At 39.7% G+C, this 27767-nt stretch overlaps 1 protein-coding gene across 2 annotated transcripts in view; it reads left to right on the top strand.

The window, feature by feature from the left end:
• Positions 1 to 27767, top strand: part of NME7 (NME/NM23 family member 7) — a 226486-nt gene that overhangs the window by 161692 nt on the left and 37027 nt on the right. For both annotated transcript variants that reach the window (XM_061160272.1, XM_061160273.1), the window contains one exon: positions 11201 to 11308. In XM_061160272.1, coding sequence (XP_061016255.1) covers positions 11201 to 11308 — 108 coding nt within the window. The remainder of the gene's footprint in view (positions 1 to 11200; positions 11309 to 27767) is intronic.

Here is a 27767-nt window from a genome sequence, read left to right as displayed (position 1 = left end):
GTGGAGAAGATAGGGTTGAATTGCCTAAATGGTTCACCTGAAATTACACTTAATTATGACCCTCTTCAAGTTCTATAAATTTACATTACAGCTAATTTCTATTTAATTAAAAGGAAGCTGTGAAGCTTGTCAGAGGTCGCAAACCAGATTTTAATGATTCCTCTTACATAAATAATTCATGTGGTCTCTAGAGCTAATGAGAGTATTTACTGTGAATTCTCCAATGGTTCATTCAATGAGACTAATATATAAGTAGATGTGTTTAGTTTTGCAATTACTTTTTCTAGAAGGATCCTTAGACTTATAGAAAGTAGCTTTTGGATTTCTTCTCTGGTTTCCTTTCCTATTTCTGATTCCTTCTGGTGTTTCATTAACTTGTTTTAGTTGTGACTTAGCCTGATGTTGCTCATCTCCCAGGAATGTGAAACTGTAACTGCATTAGTTAATACAAAGTTGCATGGAAATGGGAAAAATGGTTGGTGGTTAAGGTTTGCTAAGATAAATTTGGAGTATCAGAGGAGTCAAGAAGAGGGCTTAGCATGTACTTTCTAATATTATAGGACTCTGCCAAAGAGAACCAATAATGGCTGGAAACATGAGTGATTGCTGTTTTAATTATAGTGGTTGTTTCATTGGCCTTTGGTATGAAATTCTGTTATCAGTGTTGCCTATAAAATGATGGCAGTGGTTGTAACATTTCCTTTGTTTCAAACTCTTTTAGAATTGCTAAGATTGGAGCCATGCTCAGGTCAGTTCAGTTTAGTTACTCAATCGTGTCTGACTTTTTGCGACCCCATGAAGTGCAGCACGCCAGGCCTCCCTGTCCATCACCAACTCCCGGAGTTTACTCAAACTCATGCCCATCGAGTCAGTGATGCCATCCAACCATCTCATCTTCTCTTGTTCCTTTCTCCTCCTGCCCCCAATCCCTCCCAGCATCAGGATCTTTTCCAATGAGTCAACTCTTCTCATGAGGTGGCCAAAGTACTGGAGTTTCAGCTTCAGCATCAGTCCTTCCAATGAATACCCAGGACTGATCTCCTTCAGGATGGACTGGTTGGATCTCCTTGCAGTCAAAGGGACTCTCAAGAGTCTTCTCCAACACCACAGTTCAAAAGCATCAATTCTTTGGTGCTGAGCTTTCTTTATAGTCCAACTCTCAGATCCATACATGGCTACTGGAAAAACCATAGCCTTGATTAGACGGACCTTTGTTGGCAAAGTAATGTCTCTGTTTTTTAATATGCTATCCAGGTTGGTCATAACTTTCCTTCCAAGGAGTAAGCGTCTTTTAATTTCATGGCTGCAGTCACCATCTGCAGTGATTTTGGAGCCCCCAAAAGTAAAGTCTGACACTGTTTCCACTGTTTCCCCATCTATTTGCCATAAAGTGATAGGACCAGATGCCATGATCTTAGTTTACTGAATGTTGAGCTTTTAGCCAACTTTTTCACTCTCCTCTTTCACTTTCATCAAGAGGCTTTTTAGTTCCTCTTCACTTTCTGCCATAAGAGTGGTGTCATATGCATATCTGAGGTTATTGATATTTCTCCCAGCAATCTTGATTCCAGCTTGTGCTTCTTCCAGCTCAGCGTTTCTCATGATGTACTCTGCATATAAGTTAAATCAGCAGGGTGACAATATACAGCCTTGACGTACTCCTTTTCCTATTTGGAACCAGTCTGTTGTTCCATGTCCAGTTCTAACTATTGCTTCCTGACCTGCATACAGGTTTCTCAAGAGGCAGGTCAGGTGGTCTGGTATTCCCATTTCTTTCAGAATTTTCCACAGTTTACTGGGATCCACATAGTCAAAGGCTTTGGCATAGTCAATAAAGCAGAAATAGATGTTCTTCTGGAACTCTCCTGCTTTTTTGATGATCCAGTGGATGTTGGCAATTTGATCTCTGGTTTCTCTGCCTTTTCTAAAACCAGCTTGAACATCTGGAAGTTCATGGTTCACGTATTGCTGAAACCTGGCTTAGAGAATTTTGAGCATTATTTTACTAGCGTATGAGATGAGTGCAATTGTGCGGTCGTTTGCACATTCTTTGGGACTGCCTTTCTTTAGGATTGGAATGAAAACTGACCTTTTCCAGTCCTGTGGCCACTGCTGAGGTTTCCAAATTTGCTGGCATATTGAGTGCAACACTTTCACTGCATCATCTTTCAGGATTTGAAATAGCTCAACTGGAATTCCATCACCTCCACTATCGTAGTGATGCTAAGGCCTACTTGACTTCGCAAACCAGGATGTCTGTCTCTAGGTGAGTGATCACATCATCGTGATTATCTGGGTCATGAAGATCTTTTTTGTACAGCTCTTTTGTGTATTCTAGTTCCTCTGTTAAGATTTATCCTCTTATCTATATCACTACTAACATGGTTATCCTATAGATTAAGGATAGCCTATAGATAAAGGTTATCCTATAGATTAAACCAAGAATTTTTTTCCTTTTACTTAGAATTTTCCCCTAATTAGGCTAATGACCAGCTGTGATTATGCACCATGTATCACTCATTTTATGACTGTATTCTAGCTGCTGCTGCTGCTGCTGCTAAGTCTCTTCAGTCGTGTCCAACTCTGTGCAACCCCATAGACGGCAGCTCACCAGGCTCCTCTGTCCACAGGATTCTCTAGGCAAGAATATGGAGTGGGTTGCCATTTCCTTCTCCAGACTGTATTCTGGAGTTGGTCACAAAGTTGTTGTTCTTAAAGTTTCCATAATCAGTGAATTTTACAAATCTCTTCCAGATTGAATTCATTTCTTTAGTGGAAGGTGATTTTCATTCTTGTATATCTCTTCTGTATCAGGGAGAACTGAAACAGATTAGCTTTCTAGGGAAGCAGTTTGTTTTCTTTGGCCATACATATTTTGTCAGTCTGATAGACCTATTATTCAGTAGACAATAATATTCTTTATAATACACACAGTAATAGAATAATTATATAAACTTTCTCTTGTTTTCAGTATTTTGTTTATTACCATTCTACTTAGTACATTTTTTTCCCCATGTCTTTGATTTAAAGGTCATTCTTTAAACCATATTCCTTCCTCCCACTCATAGGATTACCTGAATAGAATTTTTAGTACTTAAAATGAGCAGTTCAAGCATTTGACTTGATGGAGCTGAGAAGGCAAGGTTGTGGTGGGGGATGAATATGCCCGAGATTCAGTACAGTTTGAAAGACTTCTGACTTTCTAAGTGCAAATAAACAGTGCTCTTTAAAGAGCCTTACTTTCTCAGCATAATCCCTTACTTATGATAACTTAAAATTTATTTACCTGTTAAATTTAAATTGCATGTTGATACTTCTGTTGTGTTTATTTACCTGGTACTCCTCTCTGCTTCATTATGGGAGTGGAACTGCATGGCAGGAGGGTTTTCACCATGCAGTACAAGGAGCATGAGGAACATGGATCTATTGGGGATGGTTAGGGAAAGTCTCCCAGGGAATGAGGGGGGAAATGATCAATGGAGGAGTTTTCTAGGCTTTCACTTTAAACATTTCAGTATTTTTTACTCTTATAGGCATATTTGATATTTTACAATGGGCAAATCTAACATAAATGTATTATGTTTTAAAAAAAACTGATCCAAAATGAAAGTCTAAATTTTAACAACAGATATGAAGACAGTACTTGTTGTTCTATATTTTATCATTATTATTTACCTAAAACAGATATATTATACACATGAAAATACCTCATGTTTTCTGAGGTATGTTTATAGATTATTATCTTATAAATGTCCATTTATAGATACTATCTAAATGTCTTATTACTTGATTATTTGAACATTTATCTTTATTCTAAAATTATAGTTAAAATTCTTAAGAAATTTCATATATTAAAACAGACTTGAATATTTGGTTGGGTGATCTTTGACAAATATTAATATATACCCTTCTTTATCTCTTTAAGAACTCTCATCTTAACCTCCTTTTAATTTTAAGGTTTTATTAATAAAACTAATCGGTTCAGTTCAGTTGCTCAGTTGTGTCCGACTCTTTGCGACTCTATGAATCACAGCACACCAGGCCTCCCTGTCCATCACAAACTCCCAGAGTTTACTCAAACTCATGCCCATCGAGTCGGTGATGCCATCCAGCCATCTCATCTTCTGCCGCCCCCTTCTCCTCCTGCCCCCAGTCCCTCCCATCATCAGGGTCTTTTCCAGTGAGTCAACTCTCCGCATGAGGTGGCCAAAGTACTGGAGTTTCAGCTTCAGCATCAGTCCTTCCAATGAACACCCAGGACTGATCTCCTTTAGGATGGACTGGTTGGATTTCCTTGCAGTCGAAGGGACTCTCAAGAGGCTTCTCCAGCACCACAGTTCAAAAGCATCAATTTTCCGGCACTCAGCTTTCTTTATAGTCCGACTCTCACATCCTTACATTACTACTGGAAAAACCATAGCCTTGATTAGACGGACCTTTGTTGGCAAAGTAATGTCTCTGCTTTTTAATATGCTATCTAGGTTGGTCATAACTTTCCTTCCAAGGAGTAAGCGTCTTTTAATTCATGGCTGCAGTCACCATCTGCAGTGATTTTGGAGTCCAAAAAAATAAAGTCTGACACTGTTTCCACTGTCTCCCCATCAATTAATTGTTTACCATATGACAGAAAGAAAAGAAAGTGCTAGTCACTCAGTCGCGTCCGACTCTTTGTAACCCCATGGACTGTAGACTGTCAGGCTTCTCTCTCCAAGGAATTCTCCAGGCAAGAATACTGGAGTGGGTTGCCATTCCCTTCTCCTGGGGATCGTCCCAACCCAGGGATTGAACAGAGTCTCCCACACTGCAGGCAGAGTCTTTAACTGCTCTAAAATACTTTTACTTACTCTAATTATCACAACAACATTATAGTTAAGTCCTATTTTTAATCAATATTTTACAAATGAGAATATTAGAACACTCAGAAAGGTTAAGCAACATGGCATGGCCACACCACTCGTAAGTGACAGAAGCACAATTCAAATCCAGAGAACCTTTCTCCACAGTCCTTATCCTTCATCCTGCTGCACACTAGCTTCTTGAATAGCAGTGTTGGCATTTTATGTCCGTCAGAAATATTTAGCAAACATTTACTGTGTATTCATCCCTAGTGGCTCAGTTGGTAAAGAATCTGCCTGCAATGCAGGAGATGCCAGTTTGATCCCTGGGTTGGGAAGATCCTCTGGAGAAGGAAATGGCAACCCACTCCAGTATGCTTGCCTGGAGAATTCCATGGACGGAGGAGCCAGGCAAGTTACAGTCCATTTGATCGCAGAGTCAGACACAACTGTGCGACTGACTTTCAAATTTCACCTTTCATAAATAAGACCTAGAATATTAAGCAAGTCTTACGTTGTGTCAAAGGGTTGGGAGTCTAATGGAAACTTACTGAAATAGGCAAACAAAAAAGCTATGATTGCAAGTCAGGGATCTACAGTAGGAACATAGATTCCTGTATGAGCAGTGGGAATGGAAAGATTACTCTGGGAGGAATTCAAGTTAGTTTTATAGAGGAAATTATGTTGTTGGGATTTTAGCTTTCAGGGAAGGTGTGTGTGAGGCCTAAAGGGTAGATTTAGGCAGAATGTGGAGGAATATGAATGACACCCTAACAAGCTGAGACATTAGGTCACAGCAAGTGAGGAGCATAATAATGTCTGTGTTTTACGCACAAAATGATGGCAGCCGATGTGAATTAAAGGTAACTTATTAGGCTTGGAGAAATGGAAATGTCAGCAGGATGAGTGTTCATCAGCGTGGCAGATAAGAAATACATGCCCATCTTTCCCTCCCTTTCCAATCCTCAGAAACTATGGAAGATGTATTTTATCTTGTTTTATTTAAAAGAGCAAATCTCCGGCCAAGCTGGAAAACAAGAAAGAGTGCTTACCGTTAGTAGGCCATCAACTTCGAAAGGCAAAAGCAGGTAGGATTGGACTGTTAAGGAGAAGCCTACTCTAAAGCACCCTGGAGAGGCCTGCTCAGAAGGGGCAGGGCATCTGACTGTACACCAGACAATGTGGACAGGATGCCCAGGAAGGGCCTGGAGCCATTAGCAGGGTGATGGGTGAGGAGGCCGCATGAAGAGTCTCAGAGTCCAGCCATTTCCCCTTTGCTTGCTTATGCTGAACAGAGGACAGCTGATGCTTTTAGCCACAGCTCAAGGCCATGAATGTGGGGCTTTAGCTAGAGGTAATGTGGTGGGTAGGTAGCTAGTGACACCCGGGAAAAATGAGAAGCCCTGCTTCCTTAAGAAAAACAATGAGCATACCTTACACGTTGGTATGTCCCTACCCTCCGTGACAGGTAAACAGAGAATTCCAAAGATAAAGAGTCAGGAGTTCCAACCATTTGCAGTTAATTCATACCATAAAGAAGACACCAAACACAACAAACTTTCTTTTGGCGAAGGAAATGGCACCCCACTCCAGTATTCGTGCCTGGAGAATCCCATGGATGGGGGAGCCTGGTAGGCTACAGTCCACGGGGTGGCAAAGAGTCAGACATGACTGAGCGACTTCACTCACTCAACAAGAGTCTTTAATATAGTCAGCATCCCCAGAAAGAGAATATTAGATCCATAAAAATAATTATAAATACAGAAAACTTAAAATATAATTTTTGAAATGTTAAAAATACTTAGAAAATGAGTAGAATTCTGCAACGGACCCAGTTTAAAGGCAGATTATTGAGCTGACAGGTCAAATGGAGGAATTCTCCCAGAATATAACACAGATAGACAATTAGATGGAGAATATAAAAAGAGAGAGGCAAGATAGAACCAGCAGTTTCAATATCTGTTACAATGGCTGGCTAAAAGAAGGAAGAAATAAAATGGAGAAGAGAAAACAATAAAAGAAATAATAAACTGAAAATATGTATCTTCAAATTAGACTGGACTATTGAGTATGGAGGAGAATGACCAGTAAATGGCCAATGCCTAGATAAAGAGATAATTCAAAACCTTCCAGAAAAGAGAAAAAAATTACCTAAAAAGAGTGGTAATCCAATTTCAGTAGTCTACATGTGTTTTGTCTACATGCTGTATATACCACATGTATTATACATATATGTGCATGTGTGCCTGTCTGTGTGTGTATATGTTTGTATGTATGTAATTAGTAGATGCCATGGAGGGCTGCTCAGCTCCCCATCTGCCCTTCAGGACTGAAATGCACAATCCCCAGCTGCTGGGAGTGTTAGCAGCTGACAGTAATACAGTTAAGTCCCTCTCCAGAGACTGCCGTCTGCCGAAGAAAAGCCATCTGTCCAAAGACATGCCCCCTTCCTTGGAGTGGCCTCTGTCCAGTGACTTGTCAATTTGGGGAAATGAAAGTCTGACCTGTTTGTTTCAGTTGAGGACAACTCTGAAGCTCCAGAGCTCCTTGTAGGATTACCTGGGGCAACTGCTGTTACTGCATTGAACTTCAACTTCTCTGCCCAGTCTTGTTTTCCTCACTTCCCCACAAGAATAGATCCTGAGGCTACTCCCCAATAAACTTCCTGCATGCAAATGTCCACCTCAGAGTTGATATCCACTACCCATGTGTGTGTGCATGCGTGTTCAGTTGTGTCTGTCTGTGACCCTGTGGACTGTAGCCTACCAGGCTCCTCTGACCATAGGATTCTCTAGGCAAGGATACTGGAGTGGGTTGCCATTTCCTACTCCAGGGGATCTTCCCAACCCAGGGATTGAACCCTTGTTTCCTTCATTGGCAGGTGGATTCTTTACCCCTGCACCACCTGGGAAGCCCCCACTATCCATGAGACCTTCACTAAAATTGACTGTGCATTAGGACACAGAGAAAATCTGACAAATCCTTTCAAAAGAAAACCAAAGAAACTGCACTCTCTGACCACAGTACAACATCCCTCCAACACACCAGTCTTTTCAGAGTTCAAGTGCTGTGCACGTAGCAGACACCTACGTGATAGTGGTATTTCAGAGTGAGTCACTTCAAAGTTTTTCCCCTAATCTGAAACAATAAGGAAAAGAAAAGAAGTACTCACCTTTCATAATTTTCCAAAGTACATTTTATTTCACAGAATGGCAGCTTACCACCACAAAAGTAGAGTAGGTGTTGAATATCGGGTTCTTCATTCCCAGACAATTATGAGGAACAGAATGAAAATAATGAATATGAAATAAAAAATAAAGTCATCCTTATTTCCTAGTTGATCAAAACGTTTTTCTTAAACTTGATACATTTGTAACTGACATTTGATAGAAACCTTGAAACTATGACTTAAGTAATTAAATGCATGCCTTTAAAATGTGCTGAAGTGATGAAATCACAGCTGTGAACACTGCTCAGCATGGTGGTGCCCAGTACCATACCCTACACCTGTCATAATTCTTGGTGATTTGCATATTCATACAAGTAATCCATTCCTTAGGGCTTCTCTGGTGACTCAGACAGTAAAGAATCCACCTGTAATACAGGAGACCTGGGTTTGATCCCTGGGTTGGGAAGATCCCCTGGAAAAGGGCATGACAGCCCACTCCAGTATTCTTGCCTAGAGAATCCCCATGGACAGAGGAGCCTGGTGGGCTGCAGTCCATGGGGTTGCAAAGAGTCAGACACAACTGAGCGACTAAGCCCAGCCCAGCACAGCACAGTCCGTTCCATACCTTGGTCTCTCCAGCTGTTGTCCTCCTTTCTTTCAACCTTTTTTCCTTCCACCTGACCTCAGCATGGTTATACCTTAAAATTGGTCATTATAAAACTTTGTAACCCCATCTCTGCCCACCCCCAGTAATTCCAATTTCAAATATCCAGTCTCTTAACTCTCCAGCTCATTTCTTCTAACCCACAGATTTCCATAAATCATCCCATCCCACTAGGAGCTCTGATGCACTGATCTACCTTTTCATTGTGTCTCACCCTTTTCCTTGTCCTCCCCCACTTTACTTTCTTCCTCAATTAAAAAAAATTTTGTCCATCGTCATCATCGTTTTCTTACATACACCCTGAGCCTCCCTTCTCAGGGTGTTGTTTATACCCCTCTCTCGTGTTGTTTTTGGTAAAACCCCAGCCCTCGTTAAATTCAGCTTTCTGCCCCCCCTTTGCCTGTGTCTGTGACTGGAGAACACCCAGCTGTTCTGAATCATCTCTCTTTTGTGATCACTGACCTCACGAGGGCCCTAGTGCAGCCACATCCATTTTTCTAGTTCATTCACTTTTCTCCCCTCTTAAAATGTTATCTCATACCTTCTTTTCTCTCCTCAGATCCCCAAAACTTCCTCCCTGTCCTCCCTCTCAGTTGGTGACAATCTTGCTGACTTTTTTCACTTGAAAATAGTCAAAATGAGTCAAAAAACTTTAGAAATATTCTATATTCTGTTTAAGATGAGAGTTTCTGAGAATATACGTTTGGCAGAATTCATGGGGCAGTACACTGAAAGCCAATGCATGTTATCATATGTAAGTTATACCTCAGTAAAACTTGAAAGTAGAGAAAGAACTTCCATAAGTTCCAGCTTCCACATAAACCCACAGCTATAACTGGGCCCATGTACTGTCTTGATGTTTAGGATGAATGCTTCATGCTCTTAGATAAGGCCAACTTGTCTACTTAGTCACTTGCTTCCATCTCTCCAACAACTCTCTCTTCTCCCTTCTGCTTCATCAGTTTTCCCCTTTGTTGGATCGTTCCTATCAGCACAGAACCATGCTATTATTTCTCCAACTTTAAAAGTCGCATCCCCTCTCTCTCTCAAAACAAAAAACACACACACACACACACACACACACCAAAACCCTCTCTTTATCCCACCTCTCTCTCCAGCACTGCTAGATTTCTCTCCCCTTTGCAGTAAAATTCCTTAACTCTTGTATGCACTGATGATTGAGGGCAAATTGTTTCAGCTCTTTAAGAAAGTAGTTTGACAGTACATAGGGAAACTGAGTATGTATATACCCTAAGATTACAGAAAAACTGCACATGTGCACCATGTACAAAAATGCTTGTAGCAGAATTGTTTGTGTGTGCACGCATGTGTGTGTGTGAGCTAGAGAGAGAGAGGTGGGAGGATAAAGCAAGAGGTGGGAGAGAGAGAGTAACTGAATGTCAGTCATCAGGAAAATAGATAAAGTATGTTCTATCCTACACTGGGGGCTTCCTTGGTGGCTCAGGGGTAAAGAAACAACCTGCAAATTCAGGAGACGTGGGTTTAGTTGCTGGGTTGGGAAGATTCCCTGGAGAAGGGAATGGCAACCCACTCCAGTGTTCTTGCCTGGAAAATCCCATGGACAGAGGAGCCTGGCGAGCTACAGTCCATGAGGTCGTAAAACAGTTGGATACAACTAGCAGCTAAACAGTCATACACTGGAATATATATGGTAACAAAAATGAGTTACAGCTACACATATTTACATGGACAAATATGAAAAACAATGCCTTGAAAACATAACAGGGTAATAATGGTAACCTCTGGATGGAGCCAGGAGTAGATGGAATGAGGAAGGGTCACACAGGGGGCCTTGGAAGTTATTTTAACATTATTTTAATTCTGCTCAATGGTGTGCACATAGGTATTTGTTTCATTATTATTCCTAAATATTCATGTGCAGCCAATGCCTGTTTTGCATGTACAATATATTTCAAAATTAAAATAGGGTTTTAGAAAAACTTTAACTTAGAAAAACAAAGACTATTAAGTATATCACTGATATTCCCACGTCTTCAGTTTTTTTAACCTCATTTCTTTTACCCACAATTTTATGAGTTATTTGTAACTTTTTTCCCCTAAGTGTGAGGTAGCACTAAACTGATACAACGGTTACATTTTAAAAAAACACCTTTTGAAATCAATGCTGTCAGACTAGTTCATTTTAAATTAAGTCGTTAGCATCTCTATTGTCTTTATAAAATACAAATCTCTCACAGTAATGAACTGGGTTCATATTTTATGTGATTCCCATAATTTGCTGATAAGAAGAGACGTAATTATTGTTGCCTTCAACATAGATTACAGTGGATGTTACACTGGGCCAGGTCAAAGTTTTGTGAGTCAGCTGAGAATGTTCCTTGCTCAGTTTTCATGCATTCGTGCTGTTTCTAGGAAAAAATCATTACCAGCAACATATACATGTATCTCATTAATGGATAATTCAGGTGTTTGATATAGCTGGTGGTTTTTTTCTTTTTAATTAACACTACATGACTGACTGTAATCTCTATGTGAATGTGTTTTTAATAGGAAATTGCCCGACATTTACGCCCTGGAACCCTACGAGCAATCTTTGGTAAAACTAAGATCCAGAATGCTGTCCACTGTACGGATCTGCCAGAGGATGGTCTATTAGAGGTAAGATGAAGAAGGGTAAATATCCTATTTATATTTCAAGCTCATAAATAATCTCAGCAGTTCTAGTGTATAAAGAACCTTTTAGTACTCTTGGATTACAATATTCTTTAGCCATCTGATAACTTCAGACTGTAGTGTTAAAAGACCAAGTGGTAGGATGCTGTTTGTAATAGGTTCTGTAATAAATATGATAAATGTTTTATAGAAAGTATTTTAATCTTAACAACAACTCTAACAGGCTGACATTATCATGTCAGAGAAGTTAATTAACATCCTCAAATCAAACAAATAATATAGGACAAAGCTGTATTTTGACTTCTCGTTTGTTTAATTAACATAAGAAACAATGAAAAAAATTACAAGAAAATGAAGTGAAAATTGTTCTGGTTTGGGGTTAAGAAAATCATTTCACAGCTAAGGGAAAGAGACCTTAGAGAAGAGACTGGTATTTTTAACTTCTTATAGTTTAAAAAGTTTTTTGTGTCAAGGTGCTAAATGAAATTAAAAGACAAATGATGAATTTAAGTGATTATAGCATGAACGGCAGAAAACTGATTGCTATCCTTAATACATATTTATTTCAATAAGCGTTATGTTTTATATCAAATCTATCAGTCTTTTTATCTTTGAAGTCATATGTAGTAAAGCCTTCCCAAACATTTTGTTTTTGCTTTCTTACACTGAGACATTCATCTCACATTGTTGAATGATGTGAGGTATGGATACAGTCAGCTGTCACAACATTGCTTTTTAAATCCTTCTGTTCTTTCATTGTTATTTTTCATTTATTGAATACTTTATGCACCTGTGCCTATTTCTTAACTTTGCATTTTATTCCATTGGTCTGTGCCGGAAAAATACTATTTTTTATTGTTGTAGCTTATTTATACTTTTAAAACATTTTCCTGTTTATTCTCTAAAATTTATTCCTCTGAATGAACTTTACATGAGTTTACCAGTTTCTTATCCCACCCTCACAAGATGCCAATGGGATCTTGACTGACTTTACAGTATGTTTATAAATTAATCTGGGTGTGACAAAAGTATAATAATAGTTCATCAAATGCATATATGGTATGCCTCTTTTATATATGGGTCTTAGACATAGTGTATTACATTTATTTCTCTGAGTTTTTGTTTTAGTGGCTACAAAGAATGACTTTGCTAGCTCCATTAAGACTGTTATAATTTGGGATGTTAATCTGCTAAAATTTTGTCCAAACTGCACTGTGGAATGAAATGTAGACATACACACTTCTGAAAAGTGAAAATGTAACAATTTTGTTTTTAATTACCCAGAGTATTAACTATTTACTTTATACTTCACCTATTTTATAAATATTCCTTTTGCCTTCTGATAACTTAGGAACTATAGATTAGGCTTGAATTCAGAGTGTTGTTCAGTGAAATTGAAATATTATTAACCATGAATTTTATGCCCATTAAAAAATATTATCCAAGGTATGCTTGTGATTTTGCTCATACAATTTGAAATGGGTTATTATGGCCTGCAGTTTACAAAGCCATTTACTAAGTGATTAAAATCTCAAACCAAACTACACAGGAGATCTAATTGCAGATTAATGGCTGTGTGGTTCAGAGAATTAATCAAAAACCAGAGACTGGAGCTCCAACAGCCTCCTTTCACCTTGCTGATAATTCATACTTGATGTGCCCTGGAATAAGTCACTTTTTCTTTCCATTTGTCACTTCTCTTATCAACAAAATGGAATAAAGAGTGCTGATACCATCAGGATATTCTGTTAGTTAGGGATTAGCTATTTGCAGATTGTTACTTAGCTTCAAGTGGTAAAATATTATTTAAGGGGGAAAAAAAAAAGCCCATGAGGCCCAAAGAATTATCTGCTTATAGGTTTTTAAAGTGAAATTCAAAATGACACAAAGACAAGCTCTCTGGGCAGGAGCTTTCCTTTGCACTTAGATCTACTATTCATGAAAGGAATATCCTTTTGATGTAGAGTGACCATAAAATGTGTTGCCTAATCCAGAATTAAGCAGACAGGATGTGAGAACAAAAGGTATAAATAAGAACCGTCATTGGCACACTGGAATCACGGGTGCCCTAGTTATATGGAAAGAAGGAACAGCCTACTTCTCCTTTTTCTCATGTGATGTTTACTGAGCTAAATTTATTTGTGTCACGTGTGTGGAGCTCAGAAAATATGGTGTCAATTTATATTTTGTCACTATCCATTATTTAGTTATTCTTACAGCAAAGAATTATAGAGTGCGTTTTAACTTGCTGACGTTGAAATAGGATTTCAGAATCAAACAAGACATTTTTTCTGTCCTCACTGAGTTTACAATAAGTCTTAGAGGTCAAGGATCTTAGCATGAGTGTAAAAATCTGATATAATTGAATGCAGCTATTGTGACACAGCCACTTTTGTGGTTATAGGGGAAAATGACAGCCTCAGTTTAGTATGAGACATTCTAAGATGTTATTTTGCTGGTACCACGCACAGAGACTGCTGCTGCTGCTAAGTCGCTTTAGTCGTGTCCAGCTCTGTGCGACCCCATAGACGGCAGCCCACCAGGTTCCCCCGTCCCTGGGATTCTCCAGGCAAGAACACTGGAGTGGGTTGCCATTTCCTTCTCCAGTGCATGAAAGTGAAAAGTGAAAGTGAAGTTGCTCAGTCGTGTCCGACTCTTCGTGACCCCATGGACTGTAGCCTACCAGGCTCCTCTGTCCATGGGATTCTCCAGGCAAGAGTACTGGAGTGGGGTGCCATTGCCTTCTTCGGCACAGAGACTACTGGTAGTAATTATGAAGATATTAAACTTATGCTTTACAGAAAGCATTAATGGAAAATGTTTAGCTTAACTTGTAATAAAGAAATAGTAGTTTTCTACTTGTGGCAAAGAAGTTTTAAAGTATCAGTGTCCACTTCTGGTAAGACTACGGTAAAATAGATACTCTCATATTGTTGATGACAGCTATGTGGTAATGGGTATTGAAAGCCATGAGATTTTTTCATATACTTTGACCCAGAATGCTACCTAGAATCACACCAAAGGGGAGAGATAGCAGCACAGCTAATAAATGGGAAGTTCATTTAAGAAGTATTTGTGGTAACTGGAACTCTGCTCACTGTTCTGCGGCAGCCCAGATGGGAGAGCAGTTTGGGGGAGAATGGATACATGTATATGTGTGGCAGAGGCCCTTTGCCACTCACCCTAAACTATCACAGTATTGTTAATCAGATATAGCCCAATACAAAATAAAAAGCTTAAAGAGAAATTTTTTTAAAAAGTGATATGAGGAATTCCCTCCTATCTCTGGTTGCCCAGTGGTTAGGACTAGGTTCTTTCACTGCTAGGGCCTGGGTTCAATCCCTGGTCGGGGAACTGAGATCCAGCAAGTGGTGTGGCAAATAATAATAATAATAAAATAAAAAGAAGTATTTTGGGTAATTAAATTGAAAATAGAGTGCATATCTAAAGATGCATCTGATGTTCTTCCTCTGATTAAGCATCCTGGATGCCTGTAGTCTGCAGTAAAGGTCCATCTGTGTGTTTTCATAGCACTTTCCTTTCCTCTAATAATCAGTGTGGTCAAGAGTCAACATAGATCTGTGCTCTAGGCCCTAGGGTCTAGGGCAAATTACTCAATTCGTTGTGCCTAGGATTCCTGATTCTGTAAAAGGAAGATAATAGCAGTGTCAGACCTATCATATAACATAGTATCTAACACATGTTACTTGTTGAACAAATGATAGCAATTATATTATTTCAGCACTTATTTTGTTTATAGATTATTCCCCATGAGACTTGGTACTTGTAGGGAAGAGATTCTATCTTGTCTGGCCTATAGAAACTCTTTGCTAAGTCATTTTTGAAAGAAACGATGGACGAGTTTGCTTAAATAAATTATAGTTCATGTACTAATATCTAACCTTTTTTCTTTAATGTTGATAATGAAGACTCTACAGCAGTGGTTCTAGCCTTGGTTGTATGTTAGGATCACTGGGCAGTTTTTAAAGTACTGATGTCAAGACCCAACTTTCAAGATTCTAATTTTTTTAAAAAGCAATTTCAAGCTTAGTATACAAAGTTTTTTAAAAAAATAAATGTCTGGGATTAAGTTGCCAACATAACATCCCATTTTTCTGAATATTTTAGTGTGTATTTTTAACATAAAGGAATATTTTCCTACATAACCATATCAGTTCAGTTCATTCAGTCATATCCAGCTCTTTGTGACCCCGTGGACTACAGGATGCCAGGCTTCTCTGTCCATCACCAACTCACGGAGCTTGCTCAAACTCATGTCCATTGAGTTGGTGATGCCATCCAACCATCTCATCCTCTGTCGTCCCCTTCTCCTCCTGCCTTCAATCTTTCCCAGCATCAGGGTCTTTTCTAATGAACTCGTTCTTTGCATCAGGTGGCCAAACATTGGAGTTTCAGCTTCGGCATCAGTCCTTCCAATGAATAATCATCCTGATTTCCTTTAGGATGGATGGGGTGGATCTTCTTGCATTCCAAGGGACTCTCAAGAGTCTTCTCCAACACCACAGTTCAAAAACATCAGTTCTTCAGTGCTCAGCTTTCTGTATAGTCCAACTCTCACATTCATACATGACTACTGGAAAAACCGTAACTTTGACTAGGTGGACCTTTGTTGGCAAAGTAATGTCTCTATTTTTTAATATGCTGTCTAGTTTGGTCATAGCTTTTCTTCCAAGGATCAAGCATCTTTTAATTTCATGGCTGCAGTCACCATCTGTAGTGATTTTGGAGCCCCCCAAAATAAAGTCTGTCACTGTTTCCATTGTTTCCCCATCTATTTGCCATGAAGTGATGGGACCGGATGCCATGATCTTAGTTTTCTGAATGTTGAGTTTTAAGCCAGCTTTTTCACTCTCTTCTTTCACTTTCATCAAGAGGCTCTTTGGTTCTTTGCTTTCTGCCATAAGGGTGGCATTATCTGCATATCTGAGGTTACTGATACTTTTCCAAGCAATCTTGATTCCAACTTCTGCTTCATCTGCCCAGCATTTTGCATGATGTACTCTGCATGTAAGTTAAATAAGCAGGGTGACAATATACAGCATTGACGTACTCCTTTCCTGATTTGGAATCCGTCTGTTTTTCCATGTCCATTTCTAACTGTTGCTTCTTGACCTGCATACAGATTTCTCAGGAGGCAGGTCAGGTGGTCTGGTATTCCCATTTCTTTCAGAATTTTCCACAGTTTGTTGTGATCCACACAGTCGAAGGCTTTGGTGTAATCAATAAAGTAGATGTTTTTCTGAAACTCTCTTGCTTTTTCAATGATCCGGCATATGTTGGCAATTTGATCTCTAGTTCCTCTGCCTTTTCTAAATTCAGCTTGAACATCTGCAAGTTCACGGTTCACATACTGTTGAAACCTGGCTTGGAGAATTTTGAGCATTACTTTGCTAGCGTGTGAGATGAGTGCAATTATGCAGTAGTTTGAACATTCTTTGGCCTTGCCTTTCTTTGGGCTTCGCTTGTGGCTCAACTGGTAAAGAATCCGCCTGCAATGTGGGAGACCTGGGTTCCATCCCTGGGTTGGGAAGATCCCCTAGAGAAGGGAAAGGATACCCACTCCAGTATTCTGGGCTAGAGAATTCCATGGACCTTATAGTCCATGGGGTCACAAAGAGTCGGACATGACTGAGTGACTTTCACTTTCACTTTCTTTGGGATTGGAATGAAAACTGACCTTTTCCAGTCCTGTGGCCACTGTTGAGTTTTCCAGATTTGCTGGCATATTAAGTGCAGCACTTTCACAGCATCATTTTTTAGGGTTTGAAATAGCTCAACTGGAATTCCATCACCTCCACTAGCTTTGTTCATAGTGATGCTTCCTAAGGCCCACTTGACTTCACTTTCCAGGATGTCTGGCTCTAGGTGAGTGATCACACCATCACGGTTATCTGGGTCATGAAGATCTTTTTTGTATAGTTCTTCTGTGTATTCTTGCCACCTCTTCTTAATATCTTCTGCTTCTATTAGGTCCATACCACTTCTATCCTTTATTGAGCCCATCTTTGCATGAAATTTTCCCTTGGTATCTCTAATTTTCTTGAAGAGCTCTCTAGTCTTTTGCATTCTATTGTTTTCCTCTATTCTTTGCATTGATCACTGAGGAAGGCTTTCTTATGTTTCCTTGCTATTCTTTGGAACTCTGCATTCAGATGGGTATATGTTTCCTCTTCTTCTTTTCTCCAAAATGATGTATCATAACCATATCACAAGCATCTACTTTAGGAAATTAATGTTGACACATTACTTCTATGGAATCTTCAAACTCTGAGTTTTCCAATCAATAATAAATGGATCTTTAATAGCAAAGTGTTCAGGTCAGAATCTTGCATTGCATTTAGTTCTCTCTTTAGTGTCTTACAGTCTAGAACAGTTCCTCAGATTTTCCTTGACTTTTATGACTTTGACACCTTTGAAGATAATAAGGACAGGTTGTTATTTAATTGATCCATTCATTCCTTTGCTCATAAGAAACCTCTCTAGATGGCTTCCACCTACAGTCCTGACCAGATACTAACATTTTTATTTGATGGTATGGCATGTATTCTGTTTGCAGTGTCATCTGTTGCCTCTCTGTCCATGAAAATACATGATACCTTTTTGCTTTGCGTCTCCCCTGCCTTCAGTGTTAGTCCTCCTCCTACCCATGTCATTGATGATACAAATACTTCTGAGGGTCAGTTTTATTTTCTCCTTGCTTTCTTCATCTCTCCCAAAGCCTTATTGAAAAAGTATATTCCTCTGCCTTTCATTTACTTCTGTAGTCTGTTCCCAGGTCTGTCTTTCTCTGATTATCTTCAACAGTTTATTGTAAAGTGTACTGTAATTGAAATAATCAAATTTGCCTGATAGGTGTATGGTAGAAAATTCAAATATGTTTGAATCTTGAATTATATACACCAAAATGATGTATCAGTCACTCATCCAGATATTTACATTTTTAACAGAACTAAAACACAGCACTGGGGACACAGCAGTAAATAGGGTAAGTGTAGCTCTTGCCCTCAGGGAGCTTTCCTTCTAGGAGATAATAATCATAGTAATTGTTTTTTAGAATGATGAAAATGTGGATCTTTTCTCTGTGTTTCTTTTCCAGATGTTCTGTCACTTGGTTATATCATTTCTGTAGCTATAAAATGAAAATTTAAGAAATACATTAAGTATTTCATTGTATGTATGAATAGTCGATCAACACAAGTCTGAATTTGGTTATGTAATTATTTCTTCATTGCTTCTTCTAGTACATTCTAGAAGAAAAAGAATCAAGCATTAACCAGAAATAAACATAGGTAGGTGGTGAATAAGATGATTGGACAGGCCTGGATTTTTTGGCTTTGGTTAGTGTAGGCCTCTGCACACACTAACACTCATAATTTATCTTTAGCTTTAGTTTCCATCTTGAAGGAAGAGTTATGATTTTTACTAGTACATTGTCCAAGAGGGAACAACTTGTACAAAGACAAGAGTGAAAAGCTTTCTCTAAGAGATCTAAAAATAGTTTAGTAAGGCAGAGGCTTTGACCTTGACATGGAAAATGACAAGAGATAAAGGTTGAAAAATCAACAAGGGTCTTGCAATGTCCTAGTAAGACATCTGAACTTTATCCAGAGGGCAACAGAAATCCAAATATATGTTTTATGCAGGGGATTAGCATAATCATTTCTGTGTGATATGGTCACTCTGGCTACAGCATGGAGAGCAAATCAAAGCGGAGTTGGGGAAATCAATCTGGAGGGAGGCAGACCCCCTAGGGAGAAGGCTATTAAGATAATTCAGGAACAGATTCTGGTAGCCTGAATGGCCATGACAGTGGGAATAGCCGCAAGAACTTCAAAAGATGTTTTTCTTGGGGGATGGGGTGGGGGTGGGGTGCAGAGTGTAGAAGTGACAACCACAGAGACCGTGGTGGATATGACAGATAGCCTGAGGGAATGAAACAAGATTAGCTCCAAGCAAAGATGCTAGTACAGAAACTACCATCTTTGTGAAACCAACATTTCTGAGACCAAAGTTATTTTTGTAAGTTGATAGCAGAGCCTAACCTGATGTTACATATGACATCCTACCTGGGTTCGATCCCTGGGTTGGGAAGATCCCATGGAGAAGGGAACGGCTACCCACTCCAGTATTCTGGCCTGGAGAATTCTATTGACTGTATAGTCCATGGGGTCGCAAAGAGTTGGACACAACTGAGCAACTTTCCCTTTTCCCTTTCCCTCAATATCTGTATGGGTTGTTTCCAGGACTCCTGTGGATGCCAAAATCTGTGGATGATCAAGCCCCTTATACAAAATGTAGTCCACCCTTCATACCCCATGTGTGTGGAGCCCGCAGATGTAATTTTCATATAACCCACTTAATGTGACTGTTCACACTGCTGCAGAAATGTTACTGTGTTAAATTGTCGGGGAACTTTCTTGACTCTCTGTAGAATATATCCCAGGATGTTGTGGAAACTACAGTCATCACTTCTGTGTTCCAGGCTTGAAAAAGAGGAAGAGCAAGGGGCAAAAGGTGGAAAATGCCAGCTCAGCCATCACCCTCCTCCCCACCAACTTTAATATGCTTTTCCAGAAACCCCACCCAACAACTCCTGCTTAAGACTTGTTTGCTGGAATTTAGTCCCACAGCCACCCCCTTCTTCAAGGGAAGCTGATCAATGTAGTTCTGTTAGTTGAGAGCATTACTACCTCCAGCAAAATCAAGTTTTGGCTAGAATGCATAAAGGGAGAGGATGAAGAGCAGAGTCTGCCATAGGAGATCAACAGGGTAATAGGGGTATTCAGCCAGGGACCAGGTCTCCAGTAGACTTGGCCCCTGCCCTCCCCTAGTACGGTAGTTTTCAAGCTTCATCTCTGACCAGCAGCATCTCCATCACTTGAGAATTTAGTGGGACTTAAATTCTCCAGCCCTAGTGTAGACCTGCTGGCTCAGAAATTCTGGAGCTCAAGCCCAGGAATCTATACCTTAACAGGCCCTCCTGGTGATTCCCCTAAAGGCTGAGAACCACTGCCCTAGTGCAATGGTTCCCAGTTCATGGCACATCAAAATCACCTGTGGAGTTTTTAAAACCACATGCACCAGGAGCTCCATCTTAGAAGGTTCTGGGTAAGTGGATCTTGGATCCATTTCCTATAAATGCATTTTTATGTTGTAGATGATTTTGATGTAGCTAATAATTAAATGAACATTTGGAAACCACTGCCCTTCAAACTTTTTGGAAAAATTTGGTCATGATCCTGCTTTTGAGAGAAACCTAGACCCTGTGGGTAGGTCAGCAAAGAGGTTATTTTGCTTTGAAAACTCAGTGAGAATCAGAAATAGGAACAACCTCTGAAATTTGAGGTGATCTGTAGCATAGCCTTATCTGGTGGCTTCCCTGGTGGCTCAGATGGTAAAGAGTCTGCCTGCAGTGAGGGAGACCCGGGTTCAATCCCTGGGTTGGGAAGATCCCCTGGAGAAGGAAATGGCAATCCACTCCAGTATTCTTGCTTGGAAAATTCCATGGATTGAGGAGCCTGGTGGGCTACAGTCCGTGGGGTCGCGAAGAGTCGGACACTTCCCAGTGATTTTGCTTTCATAGCCTTATCTACTTCCCAGGTGACTCAGTGGCAAGGAATCCGCCTGCCAAAGCAGGACATGCAGGTTCGATCCCTGGAGAAGGTGATGGCAACCCACTCCAGTATTCTTGCCTGGGAAATCCCATAGACAGCGGATCCTGGTGGGTTACAGTCCATGGGATCACAGAGTCAGACACACCTTAGTGACTAAACAATAACAACATAGCCTCTGTCAATGGATGCAGCTGCAGCCAAAGGTTATTATACTTCCACGGAAACCCCAGTCTCTGGGGGAATCTTTGGCTTCTCAGGAAGGGAGGCCTCCATGACCTGATTGAGGACCTGGATTTTGGGGGGAAGGCTCAGTGTCGAGGCTGACATAATGCCCTCCCAGGGAGTAACTAGAAGCCTGGGGTACATGTGTGTGTATGTGTAAGCACTGATTCATGCTGAGGCTAACAAGGACAGAGGCCCCAGATCACTCACAGCTAAAAACAGTTCTCCTCAGACCTTCACGTCTGTACTCACAGATTAACCTGGGCATGTGGCTCAAGGCGTGCTGGGAACCAAGTCACATCTTGTCCTTCTACCCTGTAGTTGTATAAGTGCCTTGAGGGCCCTGATCTCTCTTAGACTTTTGTCTCTAGATCCTGCCTAGCATAGCATCCTGCATGCTTTTAGTCAACGTCTATTGAGTCAACACAGTCAGGAATTGGGGAAATATATCATGAATGGGGTCAGTGCACCTTCATCCCTCTTTCTGTCTTCACATGGCTGAAAAGGCACAGCCTGTTGAGGGTGAGCCCCACTGTCAAGACCACATCCCTCTATTCCCTCCCCTTACCAATTGTCAGGAAAGTCTACTGCTACCAGCATCCTTTATTGCTGACTGTGTATATAGGTCAAACCTGAAATATGTGTGTGTGGAGAGCTGATGGTTTGCATCGAGTTTTCTTCCTTCTCAGACATAATATTTAAAAAAACCCAGCAATCCCATTCCTGGACATACACACCGAGGAAACCAGATATGAAAGAGACATGTGTACCCCAATGTTCATCGCAGCACTGTTTATAATAGCCAGGACATGGAAGCAACCTAGATGCCCATCAGCAGACGAATGGATAAGGAAGCTGTGGTACATATACACCATGGGATATTACTCAGCCATTAAAAAGAATACATTTGAATCAGTTCTAATGAGATGGGTAAAACTGGAGCCCATTATACAGAGTGAACTAAGCCAGAAAGATAAACACCAGTACAGTATACTAACACATATATATGGAATTTAGAAAGATGGTAACGGTAACCCTATATGCAAAACAGAAAAAGAGAAACAGATGTACAGAACAGAATTTTGGACTCTATGGGAGAAGGTGAGGGTGGGATGATCTGAGAGAACAGCATCGAAACATGTATATTATCAAGTGTGAAACAGATCGCCAGTTCAGGTTGGATGCATGAGACAAGTGCTCGGGGCTGGTGCACTGGGAAGACCCAGAGGGATGGGACGGGGAGGGAGGTGGGAGCGGGGTTCAGGATGGGGAACACATGTGGATCCATGGCTGATTCATGTCAATGTGTGGCCAAAACCACTATAATACTGTAAAGTAATTAGCCTCCAACTAATAAAAATAAATGGAAAAAAAAACTAAAATAAAAAGTTTCTATGTTAACCTTAAAAAATCCTGAAACCATAAGAAGCATTAGGCTATCCAATTGTAATTGTTTATGGTCTAGTTTTTATTTCATCAGCATTGGTTATTTTCTCTGATAAAAGAATCTGTAAGGAACAAGTTCAGGTTCCCTCTGTATCCTGCTCCATGTGGAGCTCATGTTCCTTGCTGGGTGACTTTGATTACTTTCACCTCAGTTTCACACTCTCTCAGGGATCAGCAATCTCTAGTATTTCCCTCATTTAGCTTAGGTGGGACTTTAATTTTCTATTCAAGACAGTAGTGGGATGCTGGCATAATTTATCGTAAACAGTCATAATACCTGCTTAGATCATGGAAATTTCTATAGACATTAATACTATAATAACTATGCAGTCATTCTAATGACTGAAATGACATTACACAAAGGGAGTTCACAGGTCCCTAGGTCCTTCAGTTACCCAATTACAGCTTCAGCTCCAACTTTCTTAGATCGACTGTCTCTCACCCTGAGAAGTAACAAGCCTAATCACTTCTGGTCTATATTTAGTATTATTTTTCCTATCTTGGGGCTTCCCTGGTGGCCCAGATGCTAAAGAATCTGTCTGCAGGGCAGAAGACTCAGTTCAGTCCTTGGGTCATGAACATCCCCTGGGAAAGGGAATGGCTACCTACTCCAGTATTCTTGCCTGGGAAATCCTATGGACAGAGGAGCCTGGCAGGCCATACTCCATGGGATTTCAAGAGTCGGACACGACTGAGCAACTAACCCACACACACACGCACACATCCCATTTTGAATAGGCACTTATAAAAACATTCACTGTAGACTCTATCTCAATTAATTCCTTTTGGAAAGATTGATTAGTCAATAACCATGGCAAATCCATACAAAATAAATTAGATGAAGAGTTATTGGACTAAAAAATGACCTTAGAGGGGCGTTTAAAAACCTCCAGATGTTTTGTCTCAGCACTTTTGCATCTTCCCTACCTAGCTGGAAAGTTCAGTCAACTTTGATAAAGTCTCCAACCTTTATCAGCAGCAGAATCCACTGGAGGTCTTTTTAAACACAGAGATGACTGGTCTCCTCTCCAGGGCTACTGATTCAGTAGGTTTGCACTTCTAAAGAGTTCCCAGTTAACCCTGATGCCATCATGCCATCTCATGCCCATACTTCGAGAACCACTGCCCTAGGCCAAATGTCACTGCATGCTCTTACTCTGCTAAGTCAAGTTGTTGTCTTGGTTAATTGTTCTCAGACATGGGATTTCACAGACTTAGGGGCATTTGCAAAAATAAACCAAGCAATGAACAGTAACAAAGCCCACATTGGGGATAGGTGTAACAATCAACTTAAAAATTTTTGCCAAATGAAAATATTAAAAAAAAAATTGTTTCCCATCATTTTGTTTTGAAAGGACATTTAATTGCCAACATCATTTAGTCACAGAATAATGGCCTGTCTCTTCAATTGGATAAATTTAGCTTTACTCAAAGGGCTTCGCAGATGGTGCTAGTGGTAAAGAACAAACCTGCCAATGCAGGGGATGTAAGAGATGTGTGTTTGATCCCTGGGTGGGGAAGATTCCCTGGAGGAGTGCATAGCAACCCGCTCCAGTATTCTTGCCTGGAGAATCCAATAGACAGAGGAGCCTCGCAGGCTACAGTCCATGGGGTCACAAAGAGTCGAACATGGTTGAAGTGACTTATCATAGCACAGCACAGCTTTACTCAGAACTCACTTTACTGTTATGACATGCCAAGGGCACAGTGGTGGAAGCAATCTGCTACAGGTACAGGCGAAATGTGGTTGCATTTTCTGTAGATACAAAAACAAAGAACAAGAAACCTTTCTAATTTGATGGAAAGGTATAGTCTTTTTTTATTTTTAACTTTTTATTGGAGTATAGTTGATTTACAGTGTTGTGGTAGATTCAGGTGTATAGCAAAGTGTATCAGTTATGCACATATCCATTCTTCTTTGGATTCTTTTCCCATATAGGCCATTACTGAGTACTGAGTAGAGCTCTCTGCTATACAGTAGGTTCTTATTAGTTATCTAATTTATACAGTAGTGTGTATATGTCAATCCCAACCTCCCAATTTATCCCTCCCCACCCTTACCCCTTGGTGACCATAAATTTGTTTCCTATATCTATTTCTGTTTTGTGGATAAGTTCATCCGTACCCTTTTTTTTTTTTTTTTAATTTTAAAGATTTCACATAAAAGTGATATCATGCAGTGTTCGTCTTTCTCTGTCTCACTTCACTCACAATACTTAGGCTCAAGTATGATGATATAGATGTGGACGTAAAAGTAACTATCATTTCCATATATGGGGGATGGTAGCTTGCTGGTATGTATGACACAGAGTGGCTGCTTAGCCTCTAGAAAGCTGGAAGCAATCAAAGGTTTTTGAATAGGGCAATGACCTGGCAAAGTAGGTCAAAGCTTTAACCAGTCAGCAGAGTTTACATGAATAGATAATAGGAGTAATGGAAACGCATACTCTAAGCATTTAGTAGGAAGTCTTAAGGGCTTAGCAGTCTAAATATTTGTTTGTTTGTTTAACTTAAGTATAGTTGATTTACAATGTTGTGTTAGTTTCAGATGTACAGCATAGTAATTTTTATCCACACACACACACACACACACACACACACATACACATCAGTTCAGTTCAATCACTCAGTTGTGTCCAGCTCTTTGCAACCCCAAGGACTGCAGCGTGCTAGGCTTCCCTGTCTATCACCAACTCCTGGAGATTGCTCAAACTCATGTCCACTGAGTCGGTGATGCCATCTAACCATCTCATCCTCTGTTGTCCCCTTCTCTTCCTGCCTTCAATCTTTCCCAGCATCAGGGTCTTTTCTAATGATCTGTTCTTTAGAATAGATCTAAATAGTAAGCTCTGCCACTTACCAGCTGTTTAATCAAGTTGCTTAAAATCTTGTGCGTCAGTCCCCTCACCTTTAAGATGAACATAATGACTCATCTCCAAGGATAGTTATAAGAAATAAATTAGTTAATGTAAATTACATAATTACATTATATGTAAATCAATAAGAATAGGAAATATTCAATAAAGATAACAACAATAGTTGTTATTATATGTATCATTATCATAGTCTTTACCATTACATTTGATTACTGGAAAATAAATATATCAAAGTCAATGGGAAAGCTGTAAGTTTTATGTTGTGCCCATTAAGTGTCAGGCCTGTTAGGCTCTTTCACAAATAATATCCCCAGTTAATTAAAGCCCTAAGTATAGTTTCACTATCAGAAACCACTTCATTCTATTTTCACCAAATTCAAAGCATATACAGACCTGGTTTCAAATATGTTTTTAAGTAGTAATAAAAGAAGCCTTTCTTTTTTAGTGTAGCCCTTTATGACTGAGTATCAGATTATATTCTTTTGCAGGCAATCCAAGTCAGTACCTAAGTGCTAGCTAGCCTTAGTGCCATAGGAGCTAAACCTGGTCCTCTTGGTTTTTTTTCCAGCCTCTTGTCTAATTGCTATCACCTAGCAGTATGATGAAACTCATGGATGATTTCTTTTTCAGCTGAGGTTTGAGAGGCCAAAGCTATATGAGGTAATAGTGACGGAGTAAAAATACACATTTTATCTAGACTAGCAAAACTTTAGCCTGCCAATTCTTTATTAAAAACAAGTAAAACAAAAAGTTCCTTCCATTCCCACTGAGTGGTGCTTGTCTCTGGTCTGTAGCCCTTCACCACGATGATCTTCACTTATGTTGACATGGTGGGTATGGTCAATTCTTGGTCACTTACCAGAATGGAGAAGTCAAAAGGTTGGCAAGGGCACTTGTAATCCAGAGAGAGACCGGCAACCATTTGTCCACTAAGTGCAACCCAACCTATTCACCAAATGACATTTTTCTTTTTCAGTAATACATATCCAAGTGGAATGAATTGTTCTCTTGCTCTTAAATTTGTTATTCTTAGCCATTTTCTTATAAAGTACAAAAAATACTTGTGGGATTAAAATAAATAGTTTATGATCAAATGAAGGGGGTTAAGAATTATGAAGGGACCCAAAGTCACAAACTAGAAGTTAAAAGAGTGACTCATCCCAGAGTTATATACTCTAGATTTGATGAGGTTATATTATCACCAAGCATAATCCTCTAGTGATAGAAATGTGGAATTAAAATGTGGAACTAAACTAATATTTAGCCTCTCTGAGTTAAATATTATTTAAAACTAATAAATAGATATGCTCACTGGTGCTCTTATTTCAGTAATGCTAAAGTTAAAAAAAAAAAAAAAAAACTTTCCAGAGTAGCATCAGAACTGCATTGGGATGGTGTCTGCTATGTGTATAGTCATCCTGTAAAGAAAAAAGGTACCAAGCCCAGTACTCATGGCAGTTCATGGCTCTGATCCTGATCTCAAGGGAGGCAGACAAAGCACCCTTTTTTAACTGGGGATGCGTGTGTCTCTTCACTAGCACACCTGATATTGCGTTCCTATTAGTACCTCCAAAGGCTACCTGCCTGCCTCATTTTCCTGACTCTGAAAGAATGAGGAAGGTGTAACCATCCATTTATTGTCCTTTGCTCTCTGCAGTTTGACCCTGACCTCTTGTCTTTGGTCTACACAATCCTTCATTTTTTTAGCCATTGACTAAGCATGGTCTGAGTTAATAAGTAACTCTCAGTTGACTAATTGAAGGTCCTTAGAGAGGGCCTAGAAAGGAGCCTAAAACTTTGTTGACCTAATCAAATTGATCTTTTTCATTCATAAAATATTACTACTACTCCCACTTTAGCGTCAGAGTAAAAGTTGCTAAACCCACTACTGTTCTTTACCCATTATATAGTTATGGACATTTTTATTTTAACAAGAGAGGAAACAGAAATAATCTAACCGAAGGAAAATTTTAGGCCTAAATGTTTTCCAGAACAAATACATTGAGATTTTGCAGGTGACAGAAAGCTTCTAAAAAAACTTGAAAGGACTTTAATCTTCAAGTGTCAAATACCTTCCCTATCACATAGATACTAATTTTGTGTAAGTATTTTCCTGTGATAATTCTGCAAGTTTCTGTGAAAGAGTGATAATGGGAGTTATTTTCTCTTCTTTAACCTGAACATTGCTTTACGCATAAAGGTAGCAACTAGACAGTATCTTGAAAGTATCTTGTCCACAACAAAGTCACACAGTCTTTTCTTAAT

This window comes from Dama dama, chromosome 14 (genome assembly GCF_033118175.1).
Source record: "Dama dama isolate Ldn47 chromosome 14, ASM3311817v1, whole genome shotgun sequence".
Lineage (NCBI taxonomy): Eukaryota > Metazoa > Chordata > Mammalia > Artiodactyla > Cervidae > Dama > Dama dama.
The sequence above is the reverse complement of the archived record's forward strand: the minus strand, read 5'-3'. Positions and strand labels throughout refer to the sequence as shown.